At 41.7% G+C, this 26,071-nt stretch overlaps 1 protein-coding gene across 2 annotated transcripts in view; it reads right to left on the bottom strand.

Annotated features, from left to right (window-relative positions):
- Positions 1 to 26,071, bottom strand: part of PDS5B (PDS5 cohesin associated factor B) — a 103,463-nt gene that overhangs the window by 23,750 nt on the left and 53,642 nt on the right. For both annotated transcript variants that reach the window (XM_083169811.1, XM_083169812.1), the window contains exons 12-22: positions 19,446 to 19,597; positions 16,913 to 17,026; positions 16,740 to 16,821; positions 15,375 to 15,423; positions 12,151 to 12,290; positions 9,529 to 9,644; positions 8,608 to 8,713; positions 5,919 to 6,079; positions 4,628 to 4,751; positions 2,225 to 2,383; positions 1,262 to 1,330 (exon numbers count right to left, since the gene is read on the bottom strand). In XM_083169811.1, the coding sequence (XP_083025937.1) occupies positions 1,262 to 1,330; positions 2,225 to 2,383; positions 4,628 to 4,751; positions 5,919 to 6,079; positions 8,608 to 8,713; positions 9,529 to 9,644; positions 12,151 to 12,290; positions 15,375 to 15,423; positions 16,740 to 16,821; positions 16,913 to 17,026; positions 19,446 to 19,597 (1,272 nt within the window). The remainder of the gene's footprint in view (positions 1 to 1,261; positions 1,331 to 2,224; positions 2,384 to 4,627; positions 4,752 to 5,918; positions 6,080 to 8,607; positions 8,714 to 9,528; positions 9,645 to 12,150; positions 12,291 to 15,374; positions 15,424 to 16,739; positions 16,822 to 16,912; positions 17,027 to 19,445; positions 19,598 to 26,071) is intronic.

The following is a 26,071-nucleotide window of genomic DNA, read 5'->3' as shown; positions in this document are numbered from 1 at the left end:
TGGATAGGGTTAACCACTCCTCCTAAGGATCTAGCACGGAGGGATGACATCTTCCCTGTGCCTAGCAACCCCCCCTCCCCCCAGTAAAGCACCCTAAGACCATTAATGTGTGTGGTTGATTCAAAGACATGGGAGTGGACTAACTTACAATTTTGCCTTAGAACACAGCCATGAATAAAGAATGGTAACAAAATATCCTCCAAGAGCAAATTCACCCAACCACCCATGAACAGTTTGGTGAAAAACAATGTGTTTTCCAGCATGATGGAGAACCTTGCCGTAAGGCAAAAGTGATAACTAAGTGGCTCAGGGAACAAAATTTGGGGTCAATGGCCACAAAAATCCCCAGACTTTAATCCCATTGAGAACTTGTGGTCCATCCTCAACAGGAGGGTGAACAAACAAAAATCCTGACAAACTCCATGCATCGATTAGGCAAGAATGGGCGGCCATCAGTCAGTATGTGGCCCAGAAGTTCATTGACCGCATGCCAGGGCGAATTGCAGAGGTCTTGAAAAAGAAGGGTCAACACTGCAAATATTGACACTCTGAATAAACGCAGTGCAAAAGTCAATAAAAGCCTGAACTATTTTAAAATGCTTTTAAATTTTACTTCCGTATACCATCGTAACATCTGACAAAAAGGTCTAAAAACACAGAAGCAGCAAAGTTTGCGAAAACCAATAGTTGTGCCACTCAAACCGTTTGGCCATGGCAGTGTATAAAAGTAGCATCCATAGAGCACCCTACAGAGGATATTTGTACCCCTTTCAGACATACTACACGGGATTTTAGACCCGGTTCATTTTTAAAAATCCCGGGTTCATTGTAGGTGCGCAGGACCGGGGATTTTAGAGGACTAAAATCCCGGGTAGAGCCTTTCAGACATACCCTAGTCCCGGGATTGTGCACTTCCACTTGAAAAAATCCTGGGATTTTGCCGTATGTCTGAAAGGGTTATTAGTTATTCACATTGGTCCCCGACACAAAACACACACTCAGTTAATTTTAGGTCAGCAAGGTCAGAATCCAATTAACCAAGCAATAAGAGCGTGGGAGATCAGCAGAGAACCTGGATGAAACCAAAGCAAAGAAACGCAAGTACATATAAATTCCGTACAGTATTTTTATTTCTACTTAGTAGGAATTGACTATACCAGAGTTTCCCAAAACACAGTAGGACAGCGCATGGGAACCTCTGGGTCTATGCTATAAAACACTAAATATAATTTCCTGGAAAACGCAATTGATTCTTACTTACCTTAACTAATGTTTCTTGTGAAACTTCATCATCAGGTACCCATAGTTTGGTGGTCTTTCTTCCTGGACACTAAAACAAATACACCCTTGATTAAAAAGAACAAATTAAATCTGCAACAAAATATAAGTTAAGACTTTGCATAAACATATCCATTAAACCATGGACAGAATACTAAATCTATACATAAAGGAATAGAAAGTCTCCAAGCTTGCCATATTTACATATCAGACCTACCATACATTGTGTGCACCGTAATAAAGTACTGCTTACGCAGTCTCAGCTTCACTGCAGAGTAGTGCACTTAATGAGCTTTTCACAGAAGCCATTTACATTACAGAACAATAACACTTCTGAATGCTGTAGGCAGTATCACAAGTAACACAAACACTTGTGTACAGGTCCCTTACTTTACATAACTGTCATTATAAAATTTATATGTTTCGTGGGCTTTGAAATTAGGCCAACGGTGGAGAATCTTTCACACATACTGGCAGTACAATTGTAAACAGGTACCAGTGGTGCTGCAAGCGTGTGTGAAATGCTTTTAAGTATTCGGATGACCTCACAGTGTGTTTACGAGTCCACTTACGGCTTGTCTACAAGACCTGTACCCCTGCTGAATAATTAGTAGAAACTCTACATGCACGTTCATGTATGATCAATAGGTTGTGCTGCATTGTAAAATCAAATCATTAACAGGTTGGGCATGAAACCAGTCATTCAAGGTCCAGATAGTCCGAATCCCAATGGATTGTGGTAAATGTAGTCAGCCTACATCTAGGCTTTATATACATCTTTTATTTTGTTTCTAATGTAAATTTTTAATGTAAAATGTGCCCTGCTGATTGAAAAATGTGCCCTGCTCGGTGGTCAGCACCCTGCCTTAAAGAAATCCTAGAGTGAAAACTACGTCTATCAATGAATACAAATATTCTACTGTTTTATCTAATGAACAGAACTTACTCTATCAGTCATTAGCAAATCCTTAACTACAAAAGTTGCCACCATCGACTTTAAAGGAGAAGCAAACTGATCAGGTGCCAGTTGTGCTATGTGCCCAATGGAGATGAGGGATACAATGAGCTGCTCAGGGTTACTGGGATCCAGACTTTTGTGTAGAGGCTAAATGGAAAAAAAAAATGAAGTCAGAAATCCATTATACAGAGCTGGCGAGTCTGAAGGGGAAAAAAATCAGCCACAATTTTCTCAAGATAACCAGGTTACACAGGCAGTTATAGAAGAAAATTACTCTCTATTGTTGGGGGCATGACTTAACGTTTAATATGATTGCTAATAAAAAGGTAAATTATCCAAATACACCACACACAAAAATAAAAAATATAATATCGCTGAGATATATCACACAAAAGAACAAGTGCATGTTATTGGCCTGCAAAATTCTCAGAAATGTCAGTATTTGTCTAAAAATTATGACAAATATCAATAATTGTCCCTAATTGGATAGGACAATGATATAAAAGAATTGAGACACTGAATTATTGAAGTAAATGAGAGAAATATTCTATATATCGTCAAGCAGTGGAACAGTGTTCAAGTTTTAAATGTTTCAAAAGTATTCAACAATTTTTTTTATACAATGTAATGATAAACAAATCAAAATTGAAGACAATAAGCCCAAGCATAAGTGACAATCAGGTACATTCACAATATAAACCCGGATGTGTATACAAGAAGTTATGCTAGGTGAGCAACCCCCCAATAGCCAATATTAGTATTTACAGATAACAGTGTTTTTGCATAGTGTCTGCACGGTCTTCCCTGCTAGATTGCGGGGCTGGCATATAAATAATAGGCAAGACCCCACTCAGCACACAGCATCATGGGGTGCATCGCTAGTGCTGCGCAATTAAGCCTGTTGCACAGCATGGAGGCCCGCATCGCCACGTGTGTACGGGAATTAACACTAAACAGTCCTAACTGTGCTCTAAACATACTTGTTATAAGAATTAACAAACACTATAAGTTGCATGATTTGTCTAGATTTCCTTTGCATCGCTGTAATGGTTGCTTATTATGTTCTGCATCTACTTTGTCAGAGGAATCCTCACAGAGAACCACAAACCATGGGGAAAATAAAATTATGGGTACTTGTTTCCTAGCACGGCCACACCGATTTACATCGGGGTGGTCGTGTCGGAAAAATCGGGTCGATCGCATCGCATGCGATTTGGTCGCATGCGATGCGATCGACGCGACTGACCGATTTTCGACCCGATTTTTTGATTGAATGAAATGTAAATCTGGTCCCTGGGACCCGATTTTACTTTGGATTCAATGTAAAATATTCCCAACCCCCCCAAATTTAACGGCGTAAACCCCACCCCACGATAGACGCCAACCCGAAGCGTGGCGAGCGCAGCGAGCCCGCGAGGGGCGGCGGTGCGCGTCCTCCGACCTTAACTTCACAGGTATACGCGTCCCCTCGCGGGGCGCACTGCGCTCGCCACGCTTCGGGCTCGGTGGCTCGCTGCGCTCGCCACACTATTCTATTCTCAACTCCACGCCGACGTGGATAGTAGGGGAATGAAAAGGTCGGAGGACGCGCACCGCCGCCCCTCGCGGGCTCGCTGCGCTCGCCACGCTTCGGGTTGGCGTCTATCGTGGGGTGACGACGGGGACATCTATAATGTGAAATGGGTCATATTGGCCCATTTCACATTTTCTCACGATTTCAATGTTAAAAAATATTTTAACATTGAAGCCTATGGAAAAATCGGGGGCATCGCGTCGGGACCAATGTTAATGGTCCCGACCGACGCGATGCCCCCGATATTTTACCTTTCCCGACACGATTTCAATGTTAAAATATTTTTTCACATTGAAGCCTATGGAAAAATCGGGGGCATCGCGTCAGTCGCGTCGGGACCAATGTTAATGGTCCCGACCGACGCGATGCCCCCGATATTGTGTCCTAGCCGGCAAAATGGACCTGATTTCAAAGGAAATCGGGTCCATCGTGTGGATCGTGTACCTTAACTTAAAGGTACACGATCCATAAGATTGTGGCCGTGCTAGGAAACAAGTACCAAATTATGTACTGCATATATGAAACAGACCACAGCATAGGGGTGATCAGCCTTTCACACCACATCTTCGACCTGGGTTATTGCCAACACCTGATGGTGTTGTATGAAAGCACCATTTTAAATTTACTGGGTACAGCAACCTGGCATTCCGCCAAGGCTGCACCTTTCTGCAGTGTGAACAGGTAAACTGGATATCGTTCACACTATGTAGAAGACTATGCACATACATATCCCACAATAGAGGCGGAAATTTGCAGGCAGGTGGAATAAAAACGGAAAAATCCAAGAGAACACATTTCAGTCTAGGCAACATTCTTACCTCAAATATTTGGGCAAACTGTGTCTCTTTGCTAGAAAATATGGAGTGTATACAGTGGATAGCATACTTTGCTTGGCGGAGGGGACCCTTTTTAGCCTTCTGCTGTAGAACAGGAAGTAAAGCCCTTAAATAAAACACAAGCAATCATGTGATTAGAATATGCATTAGACCCACGCACCTATTAGAGGACTACAGAATGTACTACATCGCTCACACTAAATGCAACACATCTACAAAACCTACAGATGCATCCTTTGTCATACCCGAGGCAGCATTTATTTGGTCGTTTGTTGAGATTAGGGTGTCCACTGCATGCCATAGCGCTTCATACCATATGGACCCGGAAGCCAAAGTTCCAAATCCACTGTGCACAGTGGTTTCTCATGTGCGTATATAGTCGCACCCACAATGCATTCGCAAGTGGCAGTATAAATGACAGATGGCACAGCTGTATATGCTACTGACAAAATACAATTAATTTATTTTAAGTATCTATAACAGGGGTCTTCAACCTTTAAGACAGTGTGTGCCACATTTAAAACTTCAACAAAGCCAGAAGGCCACCTCGCTCCCACCTGCACCTCTGCTCCCAGCTTCCATCTCACACCTGCACCTCTGCTCCCAGCTTCCATCTCACACCTGCACCTCTGCTCCCAGCTTCCATCTCTCACACCTGCACCCCTGCTCCCACCTTCCATCTCTCACACCTGCACCCACCTTCCATCTCTCACACCTGCACTTTGCTTCCACCTCTCATACCTGCTCCCAATTTCCATCTCACACCTGCACCTCTGCTCCCAATTTCCATCTCTCACATCTTTCACTCCCCATAGGTCTCTCCCCCCCTCCCCCACTTTTAAATTGGATACTACTTGTATTGCATGCATGCACATCTTTGGTTATCCAAAATTAAAGCATGAGCCACGAGGTCTTTTTTGCAGTCTAAACCTCACAACCAATTGAATTCACCCCACTGTGTGTTCAAAGAATAGATTGTCATCTCAACAAAGACACATTACTATGTATGTACATTCACAAATACTGTATCTTGACAGAAATATAGGGTGAGAGAATCCAAAAGAGATTTAGTAAAAAAGCTACAGGTTTTTTTTTTTTTAAAGCGGCAATCATTTACACTGCAATGATTTTGCAGTTAAAAATGATTGCCACTTTAAAAAAAAAAAACCTGGAGATTTCTTCCCAAATCTTTTACTTCTGATACTCTCACCCTATTACATTTCACCCATATTGTAAGTCACAATTAAATATAAAACAAAACTGATACACTTACGATCTAATGTTTGGGAAATCATCTTCAATTTTGTTTCCGGTATTTTTGAAAATTTGCAGTGCAGCCTCAGCCACTTTTTCATCATCCATCTTTAGACACGCCAAAAGCGATTCAAAGGTTTCAGCTGAATGAAAGGAGATGGGATGTGTGAATGACAGCACCTAGGAAAATAAAATCAGTCCGTGAGGCCAGCTGGAATACAAACATCAATGGAAAAGCAACTAAGCGTGCTTATTTCATGGAGGATCTGCAGTCACATTATGCAGTAAATGCACAGATCCTGCTATTTGGTGCAGTGATGCCACGCCAGTATTTAAGCATAATTGATGGATATTATAAGTATAAAAATGTTCCAAATAAATAGGCTCTCACATCAGAGCTACACTAATGCCCCGTACACATGGAGATTCAGGGTCACTTTTGATTCGATTCGGACTACAGTTAAAATTGAATTTGAACGGTTTTCAGCCGCATTTGATGCCGATGAGTTGTGCTCAGTTGTCAAGTACACAGCCATGCTGATTTTACACAAAGGAAGGAAGGTCAGATTTGAAAAGGAAATGCTATATACAATGTGAAAAAAATATAACTGTCGCAAATGCTTAATATTTTATTATAAAGCCTCTACAAAATGACAGTAACAACAAAAAAACTATAGAGATAAAAGCACTAGGCAGAATTAACGAAAGTAAAATTCTGGAAAACGGCTTTTAAAAAAACAATGTGATATTGCCTTTGCAATTTTCTTTGCAGTGTGCTTGCCTAAATCTAAATTATTATTGACAGTGATCTGCCCTATATGATTTTCTACTAATCTACTGGAGAAATAGTCTATCCTTATGTGGTCTGTGCTGGGGGGATAGTGTCTTCCTCTCTGTTAAGCCGCGTACACATGGGGCGACGGGAGCCATAGGTGCTTTAGAAGGATTGCTCAGCACACATGTGGCGCACCCAGTATGTTTGCTGAGCAATCTGCGCTGAGCTGGGTTTTGCCTATGCTTATAGGCAAAACCCTGCAAACTTAGCAGGAAAGATAGCACAAGCACTGTCTTTCCCTGCAGGCGGAGTGCGCTGTTCCTCTGGGGGGCACACACACACTGAGCGATCCCTGCTTCATTTCTAAGCGATCTAGTCAGATTGCTTAGAAATGAGGCTGAAATCACTCCGTTTATACCCCTTTACTCTCTCATGCTTTGCTTTTTATTTTTTTTATAAATAACTAGTGTCCTGCAGTCTTGGCTAGGGGATATAGACAGAGTGGAGTTTAGATGAGAGGGTTTTTTTTTGTTTTTTTTATTATAAATTCCTTTATTAGCTGGGAAAGCTTTATTGCTAACCTACCTAATTCAACACAATCCCAGATCCATAATACCATGCGCCTAACTCAATGGTATGAGAACCGCATTTTAATGGGTGATCCCCCTATTGAGCTGCCTGGTGGGTGAGCGACAAATATACACGGTTATTGTTCTACCCCTCATTGTAATTTCGGTACTTGTGTAGTTTCACGGCACCAGCATGCCAACTCCATGCCAATGTGGATAGTGGGGGTATGAACTATCCACGTTGGCATGGAGTTAAGTTACTTTATTTTAGATAGTTGTGGCGAGCGTAGAACCCGGAAGTAGCACGGCGCCGTGAAACTACACAAGAACCGTAATTTCTGTATACTAATGCTTACATATAATGTGTACATTCTATATACTCATGTATCATTGACATATTCAAATTGGTAAATAAGAGATGATAAGACATGTTATTGTGACCAGTTTTATTTAGCAATACTTTATTGATATCACATGTAACTATTGAAATGCTCATCTCTTTTGATGTATACTTTGTATGTGTACAATTCAGTGCTATTGCTTCAATAAAATAAATAAAAAAATCCTTAATTCGCCATCTGTGAGACACTCTTAAAAATTTGAATTGAAAAGTGAAGGGTTGAAAAAGCAAACACTTAATTGGTTAACATTTTTGTCGTATACAAGTTCCTCCAAGCCAACCCCTTCTTCATTTTGTACATAAATCGGTTGAATAAAAATAATGACGGAATTACATCCTTCTCCCAATCAAAAAAGGAATAGCACATACTGTCCCCAGATGGACCCCACCAAAAATCTGATCTTCTCCTTCATCTGTCTGGAGGGACACTATAGACCTGGGGTAGCCAAGACCAGTCCTCGAGAGCTACCAACAGTTAATGTTTTCCAGCTCTCCTCACAGAATTACAAGTGAAGTAATTAGCTCCACCTGTGGATCTTTTAAAATGTGTTAGTGAGTAATAAGTGCATCCGTGCAGAAGCTAGGTTGTCTGGAAAATGTGAACTGTTGGTAGCTCTCGAGGACTGGAGTTGGCGGTACTTATTTAATATCTGGGCTCCGTTTTTCTTATGAGACCGCGTGCGCTCGCCACGCTTCGGGCACGGTGGCTCGCTGCGCTCGCCACACTATATAAAATCAACTCCATGCGTAGTTGGATAGTAGGGGTATGAAAAAATGGGGTGCATTTAACATGGGAGCCCAGATAATACATAACTACCGAGTTGGCTACCACTGCTATAGACCAATAGAATTACAAATGCTGCCACTAGCGAAGGCTATGCCCATCGTATGCTGTGCTCAGATCACGTGTGTAGTTTTTTATTAATTGTAATTCAACTCAATTTTGCCCGTTTGAAATTTTTACCTTGAGCAATTCCAGGCCTGCTCGGATGGCTTGATCTGTGGGTACACCTTCATCTTCATCATCTGCTGTGCCATCTATTGATTTGTTCACCAACTTTATTAGGGAACTTAAAAGTAAAAAAAAAAAAAAGTTTAATAGTGCACCTTAAATTGAACCAAATACAATAATCAGTTTAAAGTGGGAAACAAACTAGCAATATGCCAAACATGTTCCACATAAAATGATAAAGGTTTCATTAAAAATCTGAAGCAGGTTTTTGTTTTTTTTGTACTTACCAAAAAATCCTTTTTTCTCTTAATTAATCTAGGGGACACGGTTGCTTACACTGGGTAAAATACTATACAGTAGGTCCACTTGTGGAATGGAGGTCTCGTCTTATTGCTGCAATACAATAGGCACCTATCCCATGACCTTTGGCACTTTAGTATGCTATCCTAACACCTGCTTTATCAGAGCCTTATCCCATAAGGGAATTTAGGCAGCTATAAAATTAAATATGAAGTTCTATGTGCCTCTCCTGCAGGCACTAAAGAAAAAAAATGCAGTTGGAAGGAGTTAGAGGGGAGCGGAGTATCAGCTTCAACCTAATTACTGCGCTCCTCATGGATATCCTTGTACAACACTACCATAGATAACCACACTCTGTTCTCTACTTACTGCAACTCTAAACCACTACATAAATCTTTGGGGTTGATCTAATTAGACTATTAATTTGCGGATGCAAATTATCGCGGCTTTACGGCGGTCGGAATTCACACAAAAGTGCCACATAGGGTAGAGATAAGTTGTAAGCCTAAAAAGGGGGTGAGATTGGTTGACGCAGCATTTAAACACTGGCAACAGCACCTCGCACTCGTTGCATTTAATAGGATCGACCCCTTAGTCTAGCCTTGCTACCAATACAAATAGAAAGATTCTTACCTTATGGACTCTGTGTCTATGTGCACAGGTGCTATTCGCTCAAGCAGAAATTTCATCATCTCAAGGAAAGGGTTTGTTGGCTGCTTCGGATTGCCCAATTTCTTTGTAATATCACGCTTTATTGTTGTGATAATGGGAGAAAAAAAAAAAAAAAAAGATTTACTATTAAGTCTTTCACAACAATCCATTAGATCAGATGTACAGCGATGAACTCCCTCTTAGAACGTTAAATACAATTGTTACATAATCCGGCCAAAAGAAAACTAGAGTTCATATTTATCTATATATGGTCAGGCTGCCGTCTCTTCTCATTGCAAGGATTACCATCAAGCTGTCTGCACCTAATCAGTCTCCCTTATTAAGCAATATGCTTTTTGCAGTGTGTCTACGAAAAAATCTATGGTTTTATTTCACCTCTAAGCTTCACATATGAAATGACCATGTTCCGATTTAGATATCCAGTATTCTTTTCATTTTCTACAAATACATCAGCCAAAAAAACAAATTAATAAGATTTGTGATGTGTGCAGGGATAAAATGGCCAGGGATTCAGGCTGCAAACCACATGGGGCCTACACACATAGCGAGTTTGCAGAGTGATCTGACCGATGCTAAATCATGCAGATTGCTCAGTACACAGTGCTGCTCAGCGCGCACACACACACACAGGAATGTGTAGCACTGTGTGCTGAGCGAGCTGCCAGCACCAGTGTTCTCTGTTGAGAGAACACTGGCGGTGATGCGATTTATGGGCCCTGCTCATTCTGCCGGCGATATCGACGTGTATCGCTATGGCCCACACACACACACAGCGATGTAGGGTTATTGTCGATGGAATCTAGTCAGATTGCTTATAAAATGGCTAAAATAGCTATGTATGTAGCTCGCAGTAGGGTATCTTGGTGGAGTTTGTGTAGAAGCACCCAGGTTCATCAGTGGTGCATCTCCTAAAAGTAATGGGGCATTACTTGTTGGATACACACCACTGATGAACCGGGTGCTTCTACACAAACTTCACTAAGATACCCTGCTGCGAGCTTTAACACAGGGATTACAGTGGCGCTTCAGCTTTGGGCAGTATTCAATGAGGCTGATTTGCCATGTTCTACGGCGATTTTGTGCTATTTCCGTGCTGTAAGGCGATTTTTTGAGTTATTATCGCCATGCTTCACTGTGTAGCAATCGCTATCTTTTTATGGTGAAGTGGAATGTGAACTTTTAAATTAAAGTTTTTTGTTTTTTTTTTACATTTGGTGTAAAAAAAAAAAAAAAATCAGGAATTTTATTCTGAGAAGGGGCATGCTATTTTTATTCATGTGCTTACAGCACATGAATATATATTTAATTAAAAAAAATATATAGATATATTTTTTTACACATAGCAGCCAGCAAGGGGCGGAGAGCCGCTCATTAGATATTCATATATTCACTGCACCCGATCATTACATATGCACGATCAGGTGCAGTGAATACCTGGTCCACTGCTGGCTCTCCAGGGGGGCAGCCTGTGCTGCCTGGCTCCCGGGGAGCCCACCTACCCCCCACATACGTTCTGGAGCAGGCAGGGAGACTTACATCCTCATGCCTGCCACAGTCCTCATGCTCCCTGCGGCGTCCGCCGCAGGAGTTCAAATTCGCGGTCAGGGGCAGCGAGCCCCTGCCTCATTGAATACCGGGGACCGCGAGGCTCCGGAACACGGCGACTGTGCAGCGAATCCTAAACAGGATTTGCTGCACACCGTGAATATTGTCATTGAATGCTGCCCTTTGTATTCAGTCACTTAACAACAAAGTCATCCCAGCAGTTTGAGATTCGTTAGTTTTTACAATGGCATGTATTTTGCTTTTACTAAAATTAATTTAGTTCTCATCTCAGTGTTTGATATTCGCATTATTCCAAAAAAGATAGCAAAATAAATCTGGTTCATTTAAAGAGAAAAAAAAAACATTTAATGCTTAGATACTTTAATTAATGTTCTCACATTCCATTTTGTATTAAAAAGTAACAACAACAAATGAAAAGAATGATCCATTTCTGTGTAAACTAGATAGTGAAAACCAATGAGAGGTAAAGAGGCAGCAATAACAATAGCACTGCAGCCAAGAGATAATAGGGAGACATCTATGAAGACTGGATCAAGGAAAGGACAGTGTAATCCAGGCCTAATTATAGCAATATTAAGAAAAAAACAAAAACAACTAATTAGATACAACATGCAATGCCACATTAAACTTTCCACAGGATTACATTTCATGCGACTGTCAGAAGCTCGACTGCAGCTGCTGGAAGCTGATATGACAGCCACTGGCTCAACCCATCCCAACAGTTAAATGCCCATCTGTACACAGATCAACTAATTCCAAAATATTTACAAAAAGGACAAATATTTTATAGGGAACCTCATTAATTACATGTCTTTATAAGTGACCGCACTAGTGTTGGAATGTAACCTAATCATACAATTTTATTATGTATTGCTCACAGATCTGAGGACATTTCAAAAACGACAAAAAGTGCAAACTGCAGGGATCACCGGAAAAACCCTTTCCATTAACAGTTTTTCTTGCTAGAGGTAATGAATTTTAGGGGGCGCTGTAATAAATGTGTTGTAAAATGCTTACCACGCACACTTCCGCCTGCTTGCATGAACAGGTTGGGCTTACAAGTTTCTCCAGCTGGCCTCTTATTTTCTCATCTTCTTCTAAAACTTGTGTAAATTTCTTCAAAAAGTCTTGACCTTTGCCAGGATCTGGCAAGTTTCCTGAGAACGACATCTAAAATTCAACTACTATACAGATCAACTCGTGATAAAACCAAAAACTTACACTGAACTGTTACATCAAATAGAATCGGAGTTGTATTGACCGCCTCTATACCGGTATTGGTATTGAACAATATGAATCGAGGTTTAAAACATAAGGAGAAATGGCACATGTACCTTCTAGAGATAATCATTAGATATAAATAATGTTAAAAGGAGTTTTTATTATTTTGTTCAAGTCTGTATAGGGACATTGGAACCTTGGCTACACTGGCTCAATAGAAATCCACCACCAATATTGAAAATCAGCGCTCCTGTGTAAAACTATGTACCTCCCCCAAAATCAATACCGAAGACAGATGTAATCTGCTTCAATATTTGGACCCCGGGAATGAACAAGACTGCTATGGCTGCACACATTCTTAGGTTAGCAGAATCTCATCAGTTTTCCATAACGGCCAAAGTGATGGATGTCGACTACAGCAGTTGCATTGTCCGACTGGACCTTCTCCGGACGCTCCTTTAGATGCGCAGTTGAAATGTCTGACAATACGTTGAAGATTGCCCAGATGGGCATAAATACTTTCTGCCGCGATCAACTTCAAACCCTCCGCCAAGAGAAGGCCGAGTTACCTGGAGGTGAGGGTTTGGCTCGCTCAGACTGAGAAAGCTGAAAGCGGATGGACTGTCAGACAACCTCTAAAAGATAGACCTCTTTAAGGTCCCATCAGCATACAACTGCTGTTGTGACAACTCAAACCGAGCCCCAGTCAGAATTGCTACCCAAGCTGGTCCTTCGCAGGCACTGCAGAGCCTCCACAGCACAAGTTGAAAACCGCAGAATTGCCCTTCCCAGACATATTAGTCTGGGCACAAATCATAGTTGGAATCACCATGCTCGGGATCCCTTGTTTCCGCAACAGCAACCTCTCAATAGCTATGCCATCAAAGCCATCATAAGTCTGGATAGACAAAAATGGACCTTGTTGTAAGAGATCCCTCTGGAGAGGAATCTGCCACAGGTCGTCCACCAGTAGGAACTGGAGGAGATCTGTGTATCACATACTGCAATGCCAATCTAGTTTGACGAAAAGGACCAAGGTGTTCTCCAGTCTGATACTTTTGAGAATCTGTGGTAAAGAGGGAACTGCAGGAACAGAAATACCACTCGGGCAGCCATAGAGCTGTGAGAGCATCTACTGCCATTGCACCTGGATCCCATGTCGTGGAGTAGTACAAAGGGAGCTGTTTGTTGTGTTGAGATACCATGATATCAACCAGTGAATGGTTGATCAATCAGTTGCCTGAACACTTGAGGATGGAGAGTCCATTCTCCCGGATGCAGATCTCAGCAGCTTCAATAATTGTGTTTTCAGGCCCAGAGAAGGATCAGTGACCTCTAGCATGGCTGCTCTGTTTAGTGTTCCGCCTTGTTTGGCGATTTCATATTTAATTTTAACACAGGATTCAGGAAAATGCAAATTCAGAGCAAACGGTCTGTCTGTACGGTCTTCAAAAATGGTTAAATAAATAAAAGTTAAAAGAACTCTGGAACTCCAAAGTGATCGGCTCTCCCGGGCACATTTTTTAAAACTGGTCTGAGGAGGAGGTATAGTGGGGGAGGAGCAGCTCACACATTTAAAATTTAAAGCAAGGCTCCATTGAATATCTGCCTATACCCAACTGTATTGACTCACCAGTGTCCCCTATTGATGAAAGAAATACCGCAGAGAATGCTGTATATTCATAGAACTGAAGACCAGCGAAGTAATGAAACTAAAGCTGTAGCATTAACCGGAAGACTACTCCCAATCTTACCATCCATAGGAAAAGTAATATAAGCACACTGAAGTACATGCACATTACTCTCAAACCTTTGGGTGGAGTTACACCATCCCCAGTCTTTCTTTTTCTCAGCCCATGACATCGCTCTTCCAGTTATCTTTTATTTCTAACCATTTATTTCATGTTCACCCTCTCTCACATTTGTTTATTCCGTTAGGCTTCTCACAATCCCTCAATTAAACACCTCTGAAGCTGCAAATTAAAATCACAGCCACTTCAACTTGCATCTTCAATCTGTCATTGTAATCAGCACTTGGATCGAGGCTGCTTTCACATTCTCGCCCCTCTAACAAATCGTAGCAGTAGGGTGAGAGGGAAACCAGCTTTGTTACTATAGCAGCAACAATGCTTCCGCCTCCACATCTACATGGCTCTACAGCAGTGGTTGCAAACTTTTTTTTTAAATCACGATGCAGTATCAGAATATTTTTCACAGCAATCCTAGTCCAAAATTAGTTTCAAATTCATAAAAGCATATAAAAATTAAGTGAATTGTGTTTAGATGTCACAATTAGGTTCCATTATGTATCGAGGGATAGGATTTACTTCTGTTTGTCCACATATTTTATGAATGGAATCCACAAGCACAGGTTTTGCCTATTACCATAAATAATGTTAAATTAGCCCGGGACTGCCAACTCGGAGCACCCATGCAAGTGCTCTGATGTACCCCAGGCTGCCTAGGCACAGTTAGGGAACCACTGCTCTAGGCTGAGTATGATGGCTGTTTGTTGCAGAGAACCTAACTGAAGAGCAGTCTGCAAAGTGGAGAAGGAAGCAAAGTAAAAAGCATTGGTTGTATCCTACTTCATACTATCACTAAATACATGCACTTTGAGACGCAAATTAATGAACACTTGCCTCCAATCCTGGAATGGCAGGGAGGCTTCAGAAAACCCCAGAAGTATGGGCAAACTTTGCGCATGCGCCCACACAACCAGAAGCTTCCTTCTCCGATAGTCAATTACGGTCATTCGCGGCTCTTCGGGGGTGGGGCTAAAATAGTGCAAATCGTAATTTCAGCCTCGCCTCCTCTGCGTAGGCCCTGCAAATCACTGAATTTCCTGTAATGGGGGGGGAGGGGGGGGGGGGGGCTTGAAACCATCAAGCTCTGCCCCCTCCCCTGAAGTGCAGCTGAGAGTCTCCCCTCCTGGAGTAGGTATGACTTAAGATGACTGTCAGAACAGTTTGGCAGAAAACTATTTTCATATAAAAGTTAAAAAAAAAACTAGGACTTACGTGTAATAACCATCATTTTTGAAAATATTGCTTTACTCCCAGATTCTGACTGAAAAATAAATATTAGTATGAGACTTTAAATTTATAATGAAGAATAAAAACATAAAACCAACAATTCAGGGCTGAAAAAAAAACCTAGGACAAACATTTGATTTTCACCTCATTTCCTACAAGGCCTGTCTGTCAAATGTGAACACTATTTTAATTAAAGTTGATACACATGGCAAAAAACAAAAAGGAACAAAAAAAGAAAGCTATAAATAAATAAATAAATAAATAAATAAATAAATAAATAGAGACGTGTAGGATTCAGTCACAAATCTATTCAGGGGAGAGATGGTTCTCTTCCCACAATCTAACCAATAATTAAAAAAAAAAAACTCAGCTAATTAATAAAACCAACAGAATTCAGGATGGGGAAGTATAGCCATGAAAATTAATTTGCAGTTATTGTAAAGCAATCCCAAACCAAATTACGCCAACACGTGACTCTGCTTACGCTTAGCTTCGAATACTAGCCCAGACATGCCATTGCTAATAAAAGTCTAAACCTAGGAGGAATTCCTTCCCAGATAAAGACAAGAAGCCAATGACTCGCATAAATGCTAACCCGTCACTGAATTCAGAACTGTATTTCTGAGCAAGGAAATAAACAAGTATACCGATGTACTCTTCATCCTTTTAAAAAGGTGCTTACACACACTGCTGTCCCTGTAGCTGCTGATATCGGCAGCCACGGTGACATAGCATTGGCAAGTGCATTTACACTTGCCAACGTCAGTTATGTACTGTAGGTGGGGGTGAGGATGGCCCTGATTAAAATCCAGTCCCCCATCTGTACAGGCATTGTTAAAGACCTACATGCTGGTGAACAATATTGCTCAGTATATAAAATATGGACAATGGACCACCAACCGTGTAGCACCCCCTGAAGTCTACCAACCCAATTTAGGAACCAGTGCCTTTCCACTTTGGGGGTATCAGACAAAACTTGACAAAAGCGGCTGTGGATGGAAAAAGGGGGACCTTTTGCCTCAGAAGAATTATTACTGGAACTCTCTGCGATGAAAAGGGTCTTAATTTGGTAGGAGGAACTTGGGACCTATTTTCATAATCCTTAGTCCCTGATATTCGAAGGGCAGACCTGGACAACCTTGTCTGGTGGATTTATGTAGGCAATACGAAGAAATTACCGGTCTGACAGATCACTGCTTGCCAAAGAATATTTGAATGAAAGTCTAAATATAAATGCCACAGTTAGACTTAAAAATAAATCGTAGTAGTTGCCGCAATGTTTATATATAGGCTAAAAATAAAATCTCTACCGTTGCCTCATACTTGCATATCTAGAGGAGAATCACTTACTTTTGGCTGTTTGATCAAGTCCAACAAATCCTTTACATGATGTCTCAGCATGTTCTGACATTTCCACATCTCATTCAATGCTCTGCCAAAGTGAGAAAATGTTGCCAATGTTTATTGCCAAAATCACAGGAGTAAAAAAAAAAAAGGTAGTCATAGCGACCTGAAATACCTACTTCACAGCATTTTGGTCCAATGTTGCATACAGATAATATAAACACTTCATTCGTTCTGTAGTTCCTAAGTTGTGAGGAACCATGTACTGAGCAAAGATTCGTTCTACCAGCAACCTGAAAAATAAGTATATTTTAATATTTCATTTTAAACTGCTGAAATGAGCGATCCATAATTCTTATCCTCTAGATCAGTGGTAGCCAACTCCAGTCCTCGAGAGCTACCAACCGATCACGTTTTCTAGATCACCTAGCTGGGGCACAGGTGTGTTCATTACTCACTGACACATTATAAATGATCCACAGGTAGAGCTAATGTCTTCACTTGTGATTCTGTGAGGAGACATGGAAAACGTTAACTGTTGGTAGCTCTCAAGGACTGGAGTTGGCTATCCCTGCTCTAGATCAGTGGCTCTTATACAGTTCAGTGTTTCCTTGTACATAGCAGTTGCACAGATTTCTTCACACTCCAGCCTTATAATTTCCTTCTTTGGTTTCCAAATAGGACTTGTTTGTGTATTCCTTCTTGTGTTAAACCAACTGATACTGCAAAGTTGCATGAAGCCTTGTAAATAAGGAATCGTGATTCTTAGGGGAGTCATATACACGTAGCAATAATAACTAAGCCGTCTAGATCGCTTAGAAATGAAGCACAGATCTCTGTGTGTATGACCCATAGAGATGGCCCATTGCATGCATCGCCATTGCAGATATTAAGCACATGCAGTCAAGATCTAGTTAAATCGCCTGCATGTGCATTATTAAACACTGGGTTAGAACAGATAGCTCAGCACACATCCCTATGTGTGTATGAGGCAATGTACTGTATGCTGAGCGATCTGTGCATCGCCCTGTGTGTATGTTGCTTTAGTAATACCCATTTCCCACTGCAGCTCTTAAATGGTAAATTGACGTTTTTTTAGCCTTTTTAAACGGGTAGAGCTGCAGTGGGAAAGCTCCAGGGTGCTTTACCCGTTTAACAAATACCGGTATTTGTTAAACGGGTAAAAAGCAGTGTCCTACACGTTTAGGACCCATTTTTTTGGCAGTGTGAAAGGGTCTTTAACGGTATTTAAGATCCCACAATAGTCTTCCCCCTCCCCCTGGTATCTGTCCTGCCGCCCCGGGACCCAGCAGCTGGTAAACCCCCCCCCCCTTGCAGCTGGTACCCCCGTTCCACCCCCCTCCCCTGGTACCCCCGCCGCCCCCACCCCCCCCCCCCCTCGTACCTTGCAGCTGGTACCCCCGTCAACCCTGGGGATCCAGGCAGGTGCGTGCTCAGTAGGAGGAAGCGGTTCCATTAGGAGATTGTCATTGCATCTGCAGGGGTCCCTGCCGTGAATGGGAAGTAGCTGAGCCGCTTATCAAATATGTGCATATTTAATTAGCGGCTAGTTACATATGTGCATATGTAATGATCAGGCCCGCTAGTTCCCATTCGCGGCAGGGATCACCGCCGATGAAATTACAATCTCCTAATGGACCAGTTTTCTCTGCTTCCTCCTCCTGAGCACAGACCTGCCTGGATCCCATGTGCCCCCGCTGTCTGTGCACCAGCTGCAGCCTCCTCCTGCATCAAACTCGTGCATGATGCTTTCATGCATCAGTGGGGGACCTGACGACTAGGAGCCCTGGCACCCCGCTGCCTACTGCACTGCCAGGTACCAGGGGTGGGGGGGTTTGTCCAGGTACCAGGGGACAGGTAGTATATTACCGTTTTTGTACCTTTCAAAACGGGTTCAATGTGAAAGGTACAAAAACGGTAATTAACCAGTAATATACCATTTACAACATGCAGTCGGAAAGGAGTTTCAGGCTCAGACCCGTTTTAAAGTCCAATTTAACAATACCGGGTCTTTACCAGTTTCTGCAGTGGGAAAGCTGTGTGGAGTGCTGCAGACAATGGCACATGCTCACATGAGGCACCGGTACGTCACTATCAGTTTTAGAACTCATTGCGGGATATACTGTTAGCAGCGGTACCTTAAATGCTGCTAATAGGTTTACAAGGTCTAGCCCATTAGCCCTAATACCGGTGTCCTTTCTGTTCACAACTACAGAAGGCAAACCGCTCTGAAGTGACCGGATTAAACATCATCAGGGAAAAACTAGTAACCAGCATCACAAAATTGTTGAATATAACAGTACTGTCGGCTGTACACACATAGCCTAAGCACACAGAGGACATAAAAATCAGCAGGATGATGCGATATGTAGCCCTTTGTCATCAGATGTGATATAGGGAAAACCACTATCACATTGCTGCTCCTCGACCGCTTGTCAGAAGACCGCTCTGACTGTTCAATATAGAAAAAAAAAAAAGATTGCCTACTAAAAAGTACCCTTCCTTGTTTGGCACCAAAAAATAAACTGGCCCGCTCTGAGTAGGTAAGGTACAGAGGGGAGCCGCTGCTACGCTCTCAAGAAATTGCAACTCTTTGGTTCCCTGGGTCTAAGAAGTCATCATACCCCATAGTTAGTGTTCACATAGACTTAAAAGAAAAACAAAACAAGAACACAGAGACAAGCCACTTACCGATCATCAATACTGTTCTGGTAATATATATGCAGTAGCTTATCTTTTATCCAGGAAATCTGTTTGGAAGACTCTTTTCCAGCCTCTGCCTGCAAGGCGTACTTTTTATAGATCTGAGCAAGACCCATCATAGCTTCCTTTCTGACTCTCCACTGTAGAGAAGAAAAAAACACAGGAAGGAAATATCAAACCCATTTCACAGCATGATTTTAGAACGCTAATCAATATATAAATATTTGTTTTATTATACCATACCAAAATTAATTGTTATCATGCATTTATGAGCATCCTAATTTTTTGCTAAACAGATCCTCAAATGCAGTTGGGACCGTAAAGTGGGTCGTGCCCATCTAAGCATGGTCGCATGAAATCGGATGACTACTCAGATTTCTGAGCCAGTGATGCAAGTTGTGTGAATAAAGGGTATATTTTAGACTACTTGGATAACTGGCTAAGAGATCTATGCAGCTCCGCCCCGCAAACCAGTGATCAGATTCTTAAGTCCCACCCTAAGGCCCATTTACACATTATTTTGTGAATGAATACTTAATAAGTATTTATAATGATAATATATGTATGATAATAATACATAATGATAAGTAATGATACTTCCGAATAAGCATCCCAAACACCCGAGTAAAGACTTCCACCTTAAGTGCAACAACACATGGGCACAGTGACTCCTTTGTGGTCATTAATATTGTTAAGGGCATATCCAAACTGGTTTTCATTCCAGAAATACAAAATGCCTTGAGGTTGTAGTTATGGGCTGCATAGGAACAAACCAATGTGCATCCCTGAGATCTATACATCAGCATGTAGTCTACTCTGTAGAAAATACATTTGGTAGTTCTAGCAGGCTCAGACTTGAAGGGATAATGCTCTACAATCTTTATTAAGAAATGTGAACAGCATAAACACCAGAATATGTATCATCTCCATTGCAAACTGTGTAATTGTATCGTTCCAAGACATTTAAAAAAGAGAAAATACTTCCATTGTATTCTTTCAGGACCTATTCATCTGACACCAGAATATTGTTAGACGGAGAACCGCTTGGTAAAAGGCTTTGCTATGGATAGCTGCGAGGAAGGGCTGTTCGGATTGTAAATAACAAAAAGTGGACAGATCGCATTCTCTACCTGGCGCACAGGCTGCAATCTAGACACTGAATGGCTGTCAGTTTGTTGATTAGTGGACAGTTTCAGCCATCCACTAGAGTGCAGCATTCTCCACCTACCTCCAACCAGCAACTTGCTGTCAGCTTGCTTATTGGTGGAAGGTTGGAGCTATCCAGCAATCAGAGTGCTGAAAACTGTGCACTGTATCGAGTCATATGGAGAGACAATCCAGTACCACAGGAGGGATACGTTTTTTTTTCTTATCTAATATATTCATGTGAACGGGTGGGTAGATGCATTGCTTTGCCTAGGGCCTTTAGCAATGTAAAACATCTCCCTTAACCAATTGCCAGGAAGGCCATAACTAGACATTGTTGTATGGGATTCGACCAGACAGATACTGCCACCAAAATCAAATGGACCTTCTGCACACACGGCTCGTCCCCAATGTGTCCTGATAATTGTGGCCGGCAATGATCAGGTACCCACGGCAGCTGCTCTTATTTGGCAGCAGACAGACGGGCATGTCCAAATACGGCTGCTGCAGAGAACTGACGGTGCCAGGTTCCCCTGTGTAGACACCGGGCGGTTGAAGATTGCAGCATGCACCAAGGAAGCATGAGGAACTGATCATCAGTGTCCCTTGATACACAAACCACTCACTGCGATCTACATTTGGGGGAAGGAGCTAAGCCCTATGGGAGAGGAAGGGTGGGACAAAATAAAATAAAAATGTTACACGGGCCAAGAGCGGAGAGGGGTGTGTTAGGGAGTTGATCATATAATGGGGGCTTATGGACATATGGGATGAGGTGCAGAAATCATTAAATAAAAAAATAAAAAAACACAATTTGCGCAATTTTGAAGAAAAATAGTCAGGTATGTGGTTATTACTTTTTACATGTATAAACTACTTACAATCAGATAATAGCTACTACTATCCCACCAACAAAGTGCAATATAAAAAGAAGGCCCATTAAGAATAGCAACTCCAATAAACTCTGCCAGGTCACAAATTCTAAGCCACGTGTTGCATATGGTTATTAACATGGCGGCCTGTAGTCTGTCTCAGGGATCACAAGTGAGTGGTGCAGTTGCTCCCTTTGTCAGATGTGTGTATGCTGCTTGCCCAAAAAGACAATGCTCTGTCAGCGGGCAAGATAACACAAGACTTGACTAACTACCAGTGCAGACACAGTCGGCATAACACATTGGGGGAGTGAGCAGTGCCGTACCCAAAAGATGTTTCTTCATTATTTTTTCCTACTAAATGTTATTACAGCTTAAAGGTTACATCCCGATATGGAGTATCCAGACAGGAGCCCCCTAATAGGATATTTGGATCAGAAAGGAGAACACTTAAAATGTACTTTCTGCAACTAAACATATGTTTATTGCAATCTCCAGAATTACAGCCTATTCCTTTGATCATTACCATTTTATTTTATTCTGGCACCTGGAGTGGACAGATTTTAAAATAGATATTTTCTGTATTCTAATATGGATCATAGCTTACAGAAGAGTGCAATAACTGCAGTAATATAATAAAATAGATTTAAAGAATTATACTACTGTTCAAAAGTTGGGATCACTTCAAATGTCCTTATTTTACATAGGTATATAGAGGCCCATTTCCAGAAACTATTACTCCAGTGTTCAAATGGTACATTGTATTTGCTAATAGTGTTAGAAGACTAATGGATGATTAAAAAAACCCTTGTGCAATTATGTTAGCACAGCTGAAAACAGGTTTGCACATTAGAGAAGCTATAAAACTGGCTTTACTTTGAGCTTGTTGGGTATCTGGATCACATTTGTGGGTTTGATTATACTCTCATAACAGATAGAATAAGAAAATTTGCATGTGAAACTTGACAGTCTATTCTTGTTCTTCGAAATGAAAGCAATTCCATGCGAGTGTGTACGACTCCATGCTGAGCACAGCACAAACAGGCTCTAACCAGAGTAGAAAGAGGTGGGAGACCACAGTGTACAAGTGAGCAAGACTACAAGTACATTAGAGTCATTAGTTTGAAAAATAGACACCTCTCAGGTCCTCAAATGGTAGCTTAATTAAATGGTACCCTCAAAACACCAGTACCAACATTTAAACTGAAGAGGCGACTTCGGGATACTGGCCTTCTAGGCAGGGTGGCAAGGTAAAAGCCATAGCCGAGACTGTCCAATAAAAGGAAAAGATTAACCCCTTCCCGACATTTGACGTACATGTACGTCATGGTCGGGAAGTACTTCCCGACATTTGACGTACATGTACGTCATGGCTTCTAACTGTCACTGCGTCTATAGACGCGGTGACAGTTAGGAGATGTCTGCTGTCCCTGACAGCAGACATCCCCCCTCGCCGCCCAGGGGGGGCAGGGGTGCCCCCCCCCCCCCGGTCGGCGATCGCTGTGATTGGCTGTTCAAATCTGAACAGCCATTCACAGCGTTTCCTGTGTTACCGGCGGCTAAGCCGCTCGGTAACACAGGGATCGGTGGTGATCGGTGCTGTTAAGTACAGCACCGATCACCACCGATGAGCAGCACCCCCCTCCCACCCACCCGGCACTCACCCGGCAGCAGCAGCAGTAGGCAGCCTCAGAGCACGCAGCGCATCCCCCCTCCCACCCCACCCCCCCGCAAGCCGCAGCAGCAATGGGTTAAAAAAAAAAATGTACTGAAATTATATATATATATATATATATATATATATATATATATATATATATATATATATATATATATATATATATATATATATATATATATATATATAGAAATACAGAATACCCAAACCGCGCCCAGTAATAGTGTAGCAGAAACTCTGAGGGTCCCCTGTTAGACAGGACCCCGGTTAGTTTAGAGATAAGGAAAAGAGGTTCAGAGTGCGCTATCAGAAATTAATAGACAATTTGTAAATTACATACAATTTAATAAAAGGTGCCTAATTCAAGGCGACATATAAAACAAAAGCACTTTTTACAGCATATAATGATTAGTTCTCAGTTATTTGTGTTGTTCTTTTGGTGAAGCAGGCCCAACGCGTTTCGTCAGAAAAGTGACTTCATCAGGGGCTTATAAGCAGAGAACTTTAACAACCAAATGGCACTTTATGTAGGCTAAAAGAGTTTTACAGGTTCTCTGAGGTACTTCAGTAGTGCATACCATTACAATACATATAAATTTACATAGGTGGAAATGATCCGACCAGATCAGTGGGGATAAGGAACTGCCCCAGACCCGAATAAGATCTCAATAAAAGATTTAGGCTCCGCAACAATATTTGCCCATATAAAACAGGACAACAGGATGTATACTCTCTGGATGTGTACCGTTAAAGTACATATATACTATTCAGAAATTTAATAGCACAGACCTATACGGTCGGACCCGGTTGGCGGGGATGAGACTCTGCCCAAAACTGATACGGTCAGAATAAAGGGTTTAATTCCACAATAAAAAATCGCCCATATGGGTCAGGATCACCGGATGTGTACTCTCTGGAGTCCAGAGAGTACACGTACCCCTCCCACCCCCCCCCCCCCCCGCAGCGCCAGCCCCCCTCCCAAAGCTGGTGACCAAAATGGGGTCACTTGTGGGGGGGTTCCACTGTATTGGTGCTTCGGGGGTCTTGCTAATGCGACATAGCACCCACCATTCATTCCACCACCAAATATCACTCCTTCCCTTCTGAGTCCTGCCATGCACCCAACTGGTATTTTTTGGTCACATGTGAGGCATTGCCGTACTCGGGAGAAATTGGGGCACAGATTTTGGGGTGCTTTGTCTCCTTCATTCCTTGTGAAAATGAAAAATTTTGAGCCAGAACTGCATTTTTCTGTAAAAAATTACATTTTTTTTACACAAAAATGCAGATCTGGCTCAAAATTTTTCATTTTCACAAGGAATGAAGGAGACAAAGCACCCCAAAATCTGTGCCCCAATTTCTCCCGAGTACGGCAATGCCTCACATGTGACCAAAAAATACCAGTTGGGTGCATGGCAGGACTCAGAAGGGAAGGAGTGATATTTGGATTTTGCAGCACAGATTCTGGTTGAATGACCCCCGAAACACCCATACAGTGGAACCCCCCCACAAGTGACCCCATTTTGCAAACTACACCCTTCAGGGAATTCATCAAGGGGTATAGTGTACATTTCAAACCCCCAGGGGTTTCACCAATTTTGATACAACTGAGCTGTGAAAATGAAAAATTAATTTTTTTCATTTTCACTGCCCAGTTGTACCACAATTGGTGAAACCCCTGGGGGTTTGAAATGTACACTATACCCCTAGATGAATTCCCTGAAGGGTGTAGTTTGCAAAATGGGGTCACTTGTGGGGGGGTTCCTAACTTTTAGCATCTTATGGTGCCTAGAAACCTACATGGTGCCTAAAAAATAATCTCATAAAAAGGAGGCTCCAAAATCAAGTAGGTGCTCCTTCTATTATGAAGCCTGTGGTTTGGTCACCGTGCACACTAGGGCCACATATAGGATATTTATGAAAACCAAAGAATTGGGGGAATCAATTTTTAGTCACATTTCTCTAGTAAAATCTGCTGTGTTCCTTAGAAAAATGTATGAAAATCTGCAAAAAAAATGAAATTTTGAAATTTCACCTACACTTTGTTTTAATTCCTGTGAAACACCTAAAGGGTTAACAAACTTCCAAAATGCTGTTTTGAATACTGTGAGGGGTGCAGTTTTTGAAATGGCATCATTTATGGGGGTGTCTCACATACAAGTCCCTCAAAGTCACATCAGAACTGAACTGGTCCCTAAAAAAATCAGTGTTTGAAATTTTCTTGAAAATTTCAGAATTTGCTATTCATATTTTAAGCCTCCTAGTGTCCAAAAAAATGAAAATGAGGTTGAAATAATGATGGCAACATAAAGTATACATATGGTCTATGTTAGTTATTAACTATTTTGAGTGGTAAGATTATTTGTCTCACAAGCAGAAAATTTAACATTTAGCAAATCGCAAAATTTTCCATTTTTTTACGACATTTTGGTATTTTTCACAAAAAACCACAGACTGTATCGACCAAAATTTACCACTAACTTGAAGTACAATGTGTCACGAGAAAACAATCTCAAAATCACTGGGATAAGTAAAAGCAAAAAAAAGTTATACCCACTTAAGTGATACATGTCAGATTTGAAAAAAAGGGCTCTGTCAGGAACGCAAAAACTGGCTCTGTCAGGAAGGGGTTAATATGGGCAAAAGAACAGATATTGGACAAAGAAAGATTGCAAAAAAAGGGTTATGGACAGACAAATCAAAGTTTGAGGTGTTTGGATAACACAGAAGAACATTTCTTAGACGCTGAACAAGTGAAAGGATGCTGGAGGAGTGCATGATGCCATCTGTCAAGCATGGTGGAGGTAATGTGATGGTGCTTTGGTGCTGGTAAAATTGGGAGTTTTGTACAAGGTAAAAGGGATTTTAAATAAGGAAGGCTATAACATTTTGCAATGCCACGCCATACCCGGTGAACA

The sequence above is a fragment of the Crinia signifera genome, chromosome 2, assembly GCF_055691185.1.
Source record: "Crinia signifera chromosome 2, ASM5569118v1, whole genome shotgun sequence".
Classification (NCBI taxonomy): domain Eukaryota; kingdom Metazoa; phylum Chordata; class Amphibia; order Anura; family Myobatrachidae; genus Crinia; species Crinia signifera.
The sequence above is the reverse complement of the archived record's forward strand: the minus strand, read 5'-3'. Positions and strand labels throughout refer to the sequence as shown.